This window comes from Labrus bergylta, chromosome 22 (genome assembly GCF_963930695.1).
Source record: "Labrus bergylta chromosome 22, fLabBer1.1, whole genome shotgun sequence".
In the NCBI taxonomy this organism is placed as follows: Eukaryota; Metazoa; Chordata; class Actinopteri; order Labriformes; family Labridae; genus Labrus; species Labrus bergylta.
The window spans coordinates 2708215-2721345 of record NC_089216.1 but is presented as its reverse complement, the minus strand read 5'-3'; the positions used below and the strand labels follow the sequence as shown (position 1 = coordinate 2721345).

Below are 13131 nucleotides of genomic sequence, written 5' to 3'. Positions count from 1 at the left end.
CAAGACCTTTATGGTAAGCACATAAGACAATACCAGAGACTAATAAGGTGTTTCTTCCCTGTCTCCCACCTCCACTGGTCAAACCAGATCTCCACAAAATGAGGAAGAGAAGTAGTTAGCTGTGAATGGACTTGAGCGTGTATCATTATTTTCTGCTCTTCTGATTACTCAAAGCGCTTTTACACCGCAGGTCACAACTACACATTCACACACTGATGGCAGAGGCTGCTGAGTGAAGTATCCATTAGAGGTAACTAATCCCACTCATACGCTGCAGAGGAAGCAGAGGGAGCAACATGAGGTTAAGTGTTTTGACCAAGGACACATCAGACATGTGGCTTCAGGAGCTGGGGATCGAACCCCCCCCCGACCTACCGGTTGACAGACGACCGACTCTACCGATTGAGCCACAGCCGCCACAGCTCCACTCAAAGTAAAGGTGTAAAGACGCAGATGGCGTTTCTCTACATTCAGCTTGCAACACAAAAAACGATCATGAGCAAGTTGTAATAAGCGTCAGGTTGCATGCAATGGGTCACGGTGGCGGTAATGATGGCGCCTGTCCCAGCACCTTGTTGGTACGCACCAGTATACAGGACAGTACATAGAAACTGAGTATCAAAAGTGGGATTTTACGGTGCATACAGAATGCAGTAAAGCCTCCTGTGTGACTTCCTTCACCTGGCCGCTCTGACCTTTTTACATCTAACAGTAAAGCTCGCCAGAAGCAATCCCGCTCCGATGATAGAAGCGGGGAAAGACGTATGAACAGCTTGTTTGACTGAAGAGAAAAGAGAGAAAAGGAATAAAAAAAAAGGTATTTCTAAAAAAGAGGATGGATGAAGGGGCAGGGAGAGACGGGAAGAGGTGGGGGAGTAAGAGAGAGAGAGAGAGAGAGAGAGAGAGAGAGAGAGAGAGAGAGAAGAATAAAGGAGTCTTTACATGTCTGTGGAACCAGCAGCTCGCAGCACTTTCACATAATTTAAGACATATGGACGTTATTAGGACGACCGTGTGTGTGTGTGTGTCTGTGACTATTTCAGTGTGTGTGCAGAAGTCTGGCAGTGTGTGTGTGTGTGTGTGTGTGTGTGTGTGCGCGACATGTGTGTGTGTGCGTCTTTAAGCCTGTGTCTTTGCGCTGCAGGCTACAGAAGACAGGCACGTTTTTGTGGTGCAGAAGAATGACTGGTGAACTGAACAATCCCCCCCCCCCCCCAAGCACACACACACACCCACACACACCCCCACACACACCCGTCCAGCGTGGAACTTGGTATGTCCCAGAGTGACACTGCATAAAAAAAAAACTGTGTTTGATTGGCAGCCATGCTGTGGCAAGAAGGGAGAGGGGAGACACTGTGTGTGTGTGTGTGTGTGTGTGTGTGTGTGTGTGTGTGTGTGTGTGTGTGTGTGTGTGTGTTTGTCTGACCTGTAGTTACCTTTCAGACAGACTGACTCACTCGTCCTACAGTAGCTCCACTCCGCTTGCTCCAGCTCTATTTCTGTAAGCGTGTGTGAAAGTGTGTAAGTGTGTGTGTGTGTGTGTGTGTGTGTGTGTGTGTGTGTGTGTGTGTGTGTGTGTGTGTGTGTGTGTGTGTGTGTGTGTGTGTGTGGCGCAGTACTCGCCCAAATTGACTTATAATGCGTATTCCAGCACAGACAGGTTAAATAGATTAATTCAAAACGTTAAACCGCCATTTTTGGCTCAGCAAAATTTTGCCAAATCACCAACACAATGTCCACAATCCTCTTTAAAGACTATCGCTGATCTGATCTGATCCGATCGGGAGGGCGATCTCACGACTTGTATAGGTGCCATAACCCCTGAACAAAAGGATGATCGAAACAGCGACCGATCAACCACAAATGACGGAAACCGCTTCCCAAAAAACCAACTCAATCTGGCTGCATAACAAACCAAACAAATGTTCATGACGGCCTTGTGTTTGTTTCTCAGACTGCTCTGAGGTCAGATAGTGTGTGTAAGCCCCTGTGGTCAGGGTTGGAAAGCAGGTCATGTAAACTGATCTGTGACCGGGCGGCCCTCAGGGTGCGGCGGCATGCAGCAGCGGAGGGGAAATGTAGTGCTGCTAACGTCTCGTAGCGCCCTGTGATCTGCGCTAACCACTCCCTAACACACACACAGCATTATATACTGTATATATACATACCCGTACAGAGCGCACACGTAATTCACACATGCACACTTGCATGCACTGAGCTCAGTGGACTATTGTTCATTCATTCTGAGGGGCGACGGAGGGAGGGAAGCAAGGGTTTGGAAGAACGATGAGAGAGAGAGAGAGAAGATGGCAACAGAGGAGAAAAAAAAGGAGAGGAAAAATGAGGTAGAGGACAAAAAAAAAGGAGTATGGGTGCCCAACTGCTGGTTTGGTGGCTGAAACGTTGACCTCAGGAACCACATGTACCCTCATTGGCCGAGGCTCAAAGCCCACTAGAAGCCTCTCTATTCCCTCTCAGACTCCATTATGTCTCAATGGAAAAAAAAAAAAAAAAAGCAGGAACAGAGTGTCTTCACGACCATGTTTCTTCAGTGTGTTAACATGTGGGAAATATATTCTTAATACACAATAAAGCCTTTTTTCTAGCTTCAGCAGCTCGGTTTGTGCAACAACACCACTTCAGGTTTTTCCAAAGGTTGATTCTAGACATGTGGCTCTCTTAAAATAAAGTGTTATCGAGGACAACAAAAGTGTGCCAGTTTGCCATTTTTTCTTCAAAGTCACAGAGAGTGAAGTCTTCATTGTTTTAAGCATAGTTTAGTTTATCTGCATGGTTATAAAAGAGAAGTAGGAAAGCTATAAAAAGAAACCCGCAGCAATAACATAAACTTAGACCGCAAACAGGCTGCAATTATTAGCTTGTGCATGTTGGGGAAAGAAGGAAAAAACAATCTCAATATACTTCAGAATAAGCAACAACAAAGTAAACCTTGTGCGTAAGTTCATCCCACATCTTCGCCTCCATTTCCAAAACAATTTAAAAGCTAAATTAAGGAAATTAAGGGGGCTTATTTAGCAGCCAATGAACTCTGCGCAAAGTATGTTCCACTCTCATTTGGGCAGAAAATGCAAACTGTGTGCACTAGTCATGATTAAGGTCAGATAAAAAGTAGTACCTCGTCTTCTGTGACACTACATTTGAAGATTTTACTCTTTCTACCCCCCGCCAGCAGGAATGGTTATCTTTTTCTTCTTGTCCATCTAGACCCAACTCCTAACTGTTCTGACGAGAGCTCAAGAGGTTAAACGCACCAGAGTGTTATTTATCCAAATAAAACCAAGTGTTGGTGACTGATCTGTATTAATATAAAAGCCCCATTCTAGTCTAGTCTGCTCACGTTTCTCCTCTCCTCTCCAATTGGTCTCCACTTCTAAATCATTTCCAAGACTGTTTTAAGGGCAGTGTTGGAGCTTAAATCTGATGGAATGTTATTTGTCCAAACAACACTGACGACTGTCGACTGATTCATACAAAGAAATACTACGAGCAGCCAGGAAAGACTTAAACCCCTCCTTCTCCCACTTCTCTGCTCTGTCTGTCTGTCATCCCAGTTCTGCTGACTACAGGGGAAAGCCTCCACAATGTATAAGTCTCTGTAAAGAGGGATGGAGGGGGAGAAGGAGAGAGAGTTTGGGGGTGAATAGGGACTGGGCATCACAGTAAGTGAATAGGAATGAACACACGATGGAAAGTCTTGTGGAGGTACAACTCATTAGAGAGAAGAAGGGGATTAATGGATAGTACAAGTTGTAGAGATGTGACAGCGGGAAGACGAAAGGTTAATATTAGGAAAATTGTGCAAGGATCAACCTCTTAAAATGTCAAGTGAGTCAGAACCACATCTTGCTTCAATATCATCTATAGGAGAAATACCATGACATTTTGGTGGTTTGTTCGTCATTTAAAGACTTGTGTGTCAACTTACATTGGTTTCATTGTTCTACCAAATTTGGTTAAGGTTGCAGGGGTGAAAGTGTGCAAAATAAAACAATATTGGAGAGTATTTTTGTAGGACTTGTGAGGATAGCTACATGGAAGATTTCATGGAATCGGGTAAACTATTTGACGGGGTAAATAGCAACATGTTGCATTTGCAATGGCCAAACTGGACCCCTTGCTTACCTATTACCATTTTCATTAAAATACTTGGACACTGACTTTTTATGCCATCATCAAGAGGATCAAATACAGCTGAATAAACACGTCCTTTGGGCCATCTGTTCACACACCTTGTCAGTCAGGATTTGCCATGCTCAGAGGTTTCCTAAAGATATTCAACTGTAAGAGGATCATATACTGTGTACAGTGTTAGGCTAATCAGTGCTTTTGTCCTCTGCTCGCTTGTGTGGGTTCAAAAGACTTTCTCTTTGCTTTCTGTCCATGTGCCAACTCATAGAATTTACGAGTGTTTAATGAAAATCCTGGTTTGATCTTATCAGCCTTGGCAGTTTGTGTCATGAACAGACAGGTGTAATTCCCGCTTCTGAATTTTAAGTAAATGGAAATGTATGCTTTTCACTCTGTCTCTCCAGGTGTTTGCCAAAGTGTTCAGCCACGAGGCTTTAGAGTCCTACCTCCCGAAAATCCAGCAGGTCATCCAGGAAAGCCTCCGAGTGTGGAGCTCCAACCCTGAGCCCATCAACGTCTACAGGTACAGAAGGGGGCCTCAAGGGGAAATGCATTCACAAGAGAAGAAAATATCAATTTCACTGTCTAAAAAAATAGGGTTGGGAGTATTGTAAAATTTCAGGTTAAAGTGTCATCCTAGGAGGTAGGAATAATGTAGTCGTATACTGTGCCTATTCAGTTTCTAAAAACCTTGAGATGGTAGAAATCACAACTTATATAGTAATGGCATCAATGACATAATCATGCTTGCAACAAGGAAAATTCAACATTACAAGTCAAAATGTTCACAGAAAGATTGGGACTAAAAAGAGAAATGTTGCAGCAATCAAAAACAGTTTTTAGGAAATGATAACTGCTTCAAAAACGACAAAGTTGGCTCGGAATCAAGAGGCAGCATTGATAGTAAAATAATTTGGGATTTAAAACGATATTCTTTGGTGTGAAATCGTCCATGTTTTTGCAGTTGTGCACATGTTGAAAAAGGTATTAACCAGTTTCTATCCATGAAAATAAAGCAGAACATCATCAGCAGAGGTAGAAATATCTTATCTGTTAGAGTACTAACAGTAAAAATTCTTGGGAAGAGCTCTGTCTCTTTATAATAAAGCCCAACAAAACGTACATAAAAATTTTATAAGTATAGGTATCACTTGTCAGGTATCACATTTAAGGCGCTAAATTAAATTGGTCCTGATTGGTTGTCTTTTCACAGGGAGAGCCAGAGGTTGTCGTTCACAATGGCGGTAAGGGTGCTGCTGGGATTCAGGGTGACCGAGGAGGAGATGAGGCATCTCTTCTCAACCTTCCAGGACTTTGTTGACAACCTGTTCAGTCTGCCTATAGACCTGCCATTCAGCGGCTACAGAAAGGTATCGCCAACTTTCTCCTGAAAGAAATACAACCTATTGTTTTTCCATTGGTCTAAGCTTTTCCGCACTTAACTTGCTATTCACCAATTGTTTCTCAACATCACAAGAGAAACACAAGACTCTTTTAAACTGAAAAACTTGCAACAATGTTTAGCTACTGGCATCTTTGAGACAACTGGTTTAACAGGTTGAACCAAAATATTTTAGTTAATTTTTTTTTTGTAAACTAGAAATTAATGTTTCAAGTGCAAGGATTAAGCTTTCTTTGTTTTGGTTTGTAGGGTATCCGTGCACGAGACTCCCTTCAGAAAAGCATAGAAAAAGCCATCAGAGAGAAGCCGCTATGTTCTCAGGGGAAGGATTACAGCGATGCGCTGGACGTCCTGATGGAGAGCGCCAAGGAGAACGGCACTGAGCTCACCATGCAGGAACTGAAGGTAACACACCTTTGAACAAAACTCTTGTGATACGGGAGAAAAGGTGTGCAAGCAAGCATAAGAAGTGGCTGTATCACAGATGTTCATGCTAACAAGTACAGCACGAGTACACACTCACCCTGCTGCGTATTTATTCACATGAATACAGTCACACGTAAAGAACACACTCACTGTTTACCTAGCAAAGTGCTGCCAAAGGGAACCTGTCTTGGATGACTGAACACACACATATAGACCAACAAATATAATTTGTCCAACAAATCATCTTTGGATCATAAGCAATGGAAGTGACTTTATATACACATCTTTATGTAAAATATGGCTGCAGGGCTGCTCAGCCGATGCCCAGAGGCAGACAGTAACAGTATAAGACACACACTCATGGACAGGCACACCCTCTATTTACCTATTAAAATAATTTTGAAGAATTCTCTGGAAACTGAACTCGCTCTGCGTCTCTCTCACTCTCTGCGGCTTCTGGGTTAAGTCCAGGGCCAAAAATAAGTCAACACTCCCCCTGCTAGGGGTCTGAAAGAGGCCTCCTGTACGCACACACTCACACACACACACACACACACACACACACACACACATATATATATAAATACACTCAAAAAGTGAACTGGGGAGCCCCTGTCGCAGAGGCCCAGGCTGAAGCACTCTCCCTGCAGTTTTCTGACGCACACATATATAACACACAGACATGGGGTGAAGCGGAGATGTGTTTTGACACGGATGATGGCAGATGAGAGGTTTATAATGAGCGTCGTGCCGCCCAGCCTCAGTGTTATTTATTCCACTACCTTAATAATGGGCCCGGTACGGTACGAAAAATGTTATTATTGGATATGAACTTTCCAAAAAAAACCTACTTCTTTTTAGGAAAGAAAAACATCACACTTTTATTATGTCTTGGCTTTTGACATTTTTTTTGGCCATGTTATTATGAAACAAATGGCAGGCTTGAGGTGTTGGATGGTGGATTTGTGCCGAAAGTAAGGATGAGGCTCAAGTTCAGTTTTCTGACAATTTTCCCTAATGATCATAAACCAAAAAGACAGATAACGCCATTACATGTAGATTTAGAAAAACACTGTTCTCCCATCCTTATTTGTTTAGCTACCTCCCCTAAAACAGTTATCATAGCTATAGTTGGGCTTTTTGGCTGATATCCACACCCACACTCAGCATATTTTACTACCATCAATATTTCCATTCTCTGGACCATTTAATCCAGTGACAAGCTATTAGCCCATCAGTAGCTGAATCCAGTTGGCTTGTTAACAAAGTAAAGTTAAATCAGTTCAAATGGCCATGGTAAATATTTGTACTTAGTCTAAATTTGTGTTCGTGCTGAAATTAAGCTTTTCTTTAAAGATCAATGACAAGCTTTTCCCCGAATCTGGCCCTGTTTTGTATAATTATAGTGACAGTAAGGGAGATTATGTTTAGAAGCTTTGTGGGGCACAGACACGGAAACCCCCTAGAGGTTGGAAGTCAATATGATGGGTTTCAAGATGATTAACAAAATTGAAAAAATAGGAAATACAGTAGCAGACCATATTTGTTTTTGTATTACTCAGGCTTTTCATTATCTAGACTTTTGTTTTTTTGAAAGATTTCTGAGTATCCAGGCGTAAATATTTGAAAATAACTTTAATAGTAATAATCTTAGTTGAACAGCACTTATAAATGATTCAGGAAGATTGTACTAATAGACCATCTTGCTTCTCAATCATCCCTTAGGAGTCGACCATCGAGCTGATCTTTGCGTCCTTTGCCACAACAGCCAGCGCCAGCACTTCACTTATCATGCAGCTCCTCCGCCATCCTCAGGTCTTGGAGCGCCTGAGGGAAGAGCTGAGAGCTAGAGGTCTCCTCCACAATGGCTGCCTCTGCCCTGAAGGAGAGCTGAGGTTGGACACCATCGTGAGCCTTAAGTACCTGGACTGTGTCATCAAGGAGGTGCTCAGGCTCTTTACGCCTGTCTCAGGGGCGTACAGAACCGCCATGCAGACTTTTGAACTTGATGTGAGTAGCACTGCGATAGTTCTGACTGAATACTTTAGACCTTAAAAGTGAGGTTTCAACTGTATCTGCTTTTATTTGGTTATGCAAAGGTAGTTCTGTACAGTCTTATCAGAAAACTACCCATAGTCCAGGTTTTACCAAAAGCCATGCACTCAATGGCTACTTTTCTTTTTCTTCATGTCTCCAGGGGGTTCAGGTTCCTAAAGGCTGGAGTGTGATGTACAGCATCCGGGACACCCATGACACCTCAGCTGTCTTCAAAGACGTGGATGCCTTTGACCCTGACCGCTTCAGTCAAGAGCGAGGAGAAGACAAAGAAGGGCGCTTCAACTACCTTCCATTTGGTGGTGGTGTCCGGTCCTGTCTGGGCAAACAGCTCGCCACTCTCTTCCTTCGCATCCTCGCCATTGAGTTAGCCAGCACCAGCCGTTTTGAGCTTGCTACCCGGAACTTCCCTCGTGTGATCACGGTACCAGTGGTCCACCCTGTTGACGGGCTGAAGGTCAAGTTCTATGGCTTGGACTCTAACCAGAACGAGATCATGGCCAAGACAGACGAGCTGCTTGGGGCAACTGTTTGAAGGGCAGGGAGTAGACAAGTATGGGGGAGGGGTGAGTTATCTAAGAAGTCTTTAGGGTGAAGATTGAAGGTTGGAAAGAAATAATTTCAGTTATTTTTCTTCTCCACCTTTTCTCTGCTAAGTTAGGGGTTCTTTTTCAGACTAAAAGAAAAGCAGAGGTCTTCATCTCTTGTTACAACTGCAAATGATGAGAGGAATGTACCTCTGAGAAAGGAAGAAGCTGCCAAAAACGTTCTTAATTATGCTCTATTCTGTGTATTTTTTAAAGAAATATACAAACAAAATCTATTTACAAAAAAAAGCTATGTAATATAATTTGAAATATAGAATGTGGGTAGTGCACAATGGTAGTAAGGAAGGGAAGTACGGTGGTACTTTGGTGAAATGAAGTGTTGAAATAGAATTGTGAAAGTAAGGATGGTTGTGGAAGGAAGGCAAGATGGATGAAACAGGGTATAGGGTGAAAGATTATGATACTTTAGCATTTTGCTTGTCTCTAATCAAATGCAGTAAACCATTATAGCTGTCTAGCAGGGTAAAAGAGATGGATATGTGACTGAATGTTCTGGACAAACTTGGCAAATTTTAAGCCAGAATTCTTCATGGTGCCACCCATGTGTTTGATTATTTGAAAGAATGAAATCAAGTGGTGATGACTCTGTTTTCCATCAGAGGCCCATCAAGATTCAAATTGCCTACCAGCTAACAGATGCATTGGCAAGGATCATAGTACATTGGGTAGCAGGTTGTGTCATAGTGCCATTTAAATTTTCAGATTGGCTCTGCACCTCTTCTTCAAGCCAACCAAATCATGATGCAGTAAATACTTTGACTGGCTTCAATTTGTACTGCTAATAAGTATTCATTTGGGCAGTAGATGAGAGAGCCCTTCCATGAGTAATATGTTCTGTAAGGGAAGATATCATAGCTGCATGTACTAAGGGGCAAAAGGCTTTTTGAATTGATATAACTGGGCAAATTGTTCAACTTTACCTATTTCTACTTTCTTCTTTACTGCTGTTTTCATCAAAAAGTTGCCTCTAATTGTTTGACTTTTAAAAGAATACTTCCTACATTGCACCCAGTTATGCATCCTATTGTAGAATAAGCTAAAATTACAAACACTATGAGAAAAAAAAACCTATTTATTCTGGAGTTTTAGAGCTTAGATTACATCCTAATAACAATTCGTACCTCAAAACTATGCCTTGTTGGTATTCCAAATTGGAAACTCTAAAATGTCAAAATATTAGGGACAGAAACAGACAGCAGGAATACTGGCATGTCTTAAAATTGTGGCTTGTTATATAACTCCATTCCCCAGTCCTTGCCACTGTAGGTTGCCCACCAATGTAGACTCAAAATGATGCCAATATGAAAACGCTAATCCTAGTAATCTTGTTGGTATGTGAACTCAGGTGAAGATTTAACTATGTGATGGATAAAAAGCATTTTATTGGTGGTTAACTCTGACTGGCTGCACATAAATGCTGTCACTTACTGTGGAGGTTAATGAGCTGGACTGAATACTTTTTTGAAAAGTGGTCAATTCTCAACAATACAATTTCAGGGGTTTCCAATAGTACATGCTCTCACCTGATGTATTAGCATCTGCAACCTTTTAGTATCTGCCCAAGCGAGCTATTTAGAGGTGCAAGCAGAATCAACAAACCCTATACGAATTGGCATCGCACAAGATAAAAGTAACTGAATCCAGGTCCAGGTTTGTTTTGTTTTGTGTATTCTCTGACCGTTTGCTTTGATGCATAAACTTCACTTTCAAGTTGCGTTGAGATTGAATTCTCTTGGACAGTAAATTACAGCGAGAATTGCAATAAACAACTTGCTCTCGCTAAGCAAGAGAAAAGAACAAGGGACACAGTTGAGCTGGGGAGGAGAAAACTTACATACATGCTGCTTGAATGTTGCTTTTGTCATATTGTGTTTGTTTGTTAATGTGCTGTGTTTTTTTATTTTATTTTCCGTCTCCGTGGGGCAGCCATTTTGAGTTCTGTGGGGAAGGTGACATTCTGTCTTGCTGCTCCTCCAATCAACGCTAATGATGCAAAAACAAAAGAATTTTCCATGGTTTAAGCAACTTTATTAGCTGAAAGAGATTTATTGTTTGAGGTGATTGCACAATCAGAACTCTCAGAGCTTTGTGTATTCCATATTTGGAGAGGAATATTTGTTTTTCTTATTTCCCATTCATGGAAAGCTACGGCAACAGAACTCTGGGAACTTGGTAGCGGAACTCTTGGACATTCTAGAAGCCTTGAACAGAGTTCTAAGTTCCAAGTGAAACCGAAGCTTGAGAGAGATGGACCAATGAGATTTCAGGGGAGGGCAGGGTCACTCTCAGAGGGCTTTTCCTATTGGACGATCATGATGCCCAACAGCATTCCAGATGGATTCTGCCTGTGCTAGCCATTGGTCACTCTTTTTACCAACCACACCACTGATTTCTTCTTATGAAAAAAATAAAAAAACAAAAATAGAATTTTTTGCTGCTTTTCTTGTGTACATTTTTCTAATTGAGAGTTATAGATTGCAATAGTTTGTACCGAGTGAGATTTGCCATTTCTTCCTTTTTTATATATATGATTATAATTTAGCTGATTAAAATATTTGCATTTTGTGGAAGCGAAAGAGCATTCATAGGTAACAGTGTATATTAATTTGTACAATATTTCTTTCCTTAGCAAGCCATGGGGAAAATCAGCTATTTACATCTACTAATAACCTAATATTAATGTTATTGTACAATTAATATTATTGTTATAAGATATTTGAAATGATATTTTTTATTCTATTACAGATATAGAGTTTTTAGGCTAAATGAGAAGGTCTCTGGTAAATATTGGATGTATTTAGAATGTTATGTATTTCAGTTATATTGTAAACAGTGTTTAAAATGTTAATATTGTTTATTTGATTACTGTAATAATTATTATTATTTGTTTTGTTATCAGACTTATTATCACTGCATTTTATTTGATATTAATTATGGAAAACAGAAAGCACTTGCGAGGTATGTCTATTTTTTAAGTGCCATGCGACTACACTTCCCGTTCCTCTCACCTGTCGGTTTCTTCGAAAAAACTTGTCTTATGTCTTTCTGTAAATAATATTTTTATTTCTTTTTACAGGAAAAAAATGTTCATTTAGTTGAAATATGAATGTCTTGTCCTACTTTCTTTTCCTTTTTGTTACCGTGACTGTTAAATGTACTCCTGTAATAAACTATAAAGAAAAACAATAGAGAGTTTTGTATAATTCCAGAAAATGTCATGATTTGGTGTTTTAGATGTCAAACAGTGGATACTAAAATGACAATTAATCCTGCCCTTTGAACCACAACTATTTACCATTATTATATGTGGAGTAGTGGTGGGAATCACCAGAGGCCCCACGATACTTGAGTCACAATTCATTGCGATTTTAAACATTTGCTGAGAATTGCGATACGATTTAACTTTTTTTAACTCCATGTTCAGTCCACAAAATTAAAAATCAAGAACTGTTTAACAAGTTTTCTGGCTTTAGAAAGACACATAGGGAAGCAATTCAAATCTTGAAACAAAAACATTGAAATACAATTTTTGTTTCGCTATTCATGTCTTCAAAGTGAATCTTACAAAGAATCTGAGACGTGTCATGTGGGGAACACACAGAAACTTGAAGTCTGGTTTAGACTCTCAGCACACTGACTGCCTTGTGTCTCAGTGCGTCCATATCTTTTTTTATATCCCAGGCAGCAGAACAGTGTGGTTTATGAACATGAAGAAGAAACTGACTGGGAGTTTTCTTTAGCTTGATGGAAGGCAGAAACACAGACAAAGAAAGGGAGAAAGCAATTCCAATGACAGATGTAACAAAAAAGTAAATAAACAAACTTCAAAGACATGGTTTGAGAGTTTACACACCCACACGCATTAGTTCTTTTATACTTTTGAGGAATCTCATTGGTATAATACATTCCCAGCCCATACCCAACCCCCCATTATCACGAGTACTAAACCACAAACCCCAACCTGATCCTTATTCAAATCTGAACTTCAAACCAAGTCTGAATCCTTAATCATACCTCATAAAAGGGCAAAAACCAAGATGACCTAATGTCACTAAATGGTCCTCACTCAGGGTTTAATATCAAGTGGTTCTCACAATGATAATAGTACGGGCACACACACACACACACACACACACACACACACACACACACACACACACACACACACACACACACACACACAAACAAACACAGCTGGTGGAAAGAAAATAATTCGTAAGTCTGTTCGTAGTTTTCTGTCTGAACAACAGCTCTCAAAGACGAACCCCAAGGGAATCAGTTTGTACTTTCAGGAATCAACGAATATCAAATCAATAGATGTAGGAAAATGCAATCATTTAACCAAATGTCCCTTTTAAATCTTTCAACCTTTTCAGGGCCATTAAATAAAAATATTCCCATTTTGCAGAGAACATTTTTGACTCAAGCTTTGAGAAGTACAAAAAGAAAGAAAACAAGGAGACAGACATAGAGGACAGAGGGGAAAAG

At 40.8% G+C, this 13131-nt stretch overlaps 1 protein-coding gene across 1 annotated transcript in view; it reads left to right on the top strand.

Annotated features, from left to right (window-relative positions):
- Positions 1-11829, top strand: part of cyp26b1 (cytochrome P450, family 26, subfamily b, polypeptide 1) — a 34121-nt gene extending 22292 nt beyond the window's left edge. The window contains exons 3-7 of the mRNA XM_020657430.3: positions 4557-4675; positions 5366-5522; positions 5804-5959; positions 7706-7990; positions 8178-11829. Of these exons, the coding sequence (XP_020513086.1) occupies positions 4557-4675; positions 5366-5522; positions 5804-5959; positions 7706-7990; positions 8178-8570 (1110 nt within the window). The 3' untranslated portion in view covers positions 8571-11829. The remainder of the gene's footprint in view (positions 1-4556; positions 4676-5365; positions 5523-5803; positions 5960-7705; positions 7991-8177) is intronic.
- Positions 11830-13131: the final 1302 nt, after the last annotated feature.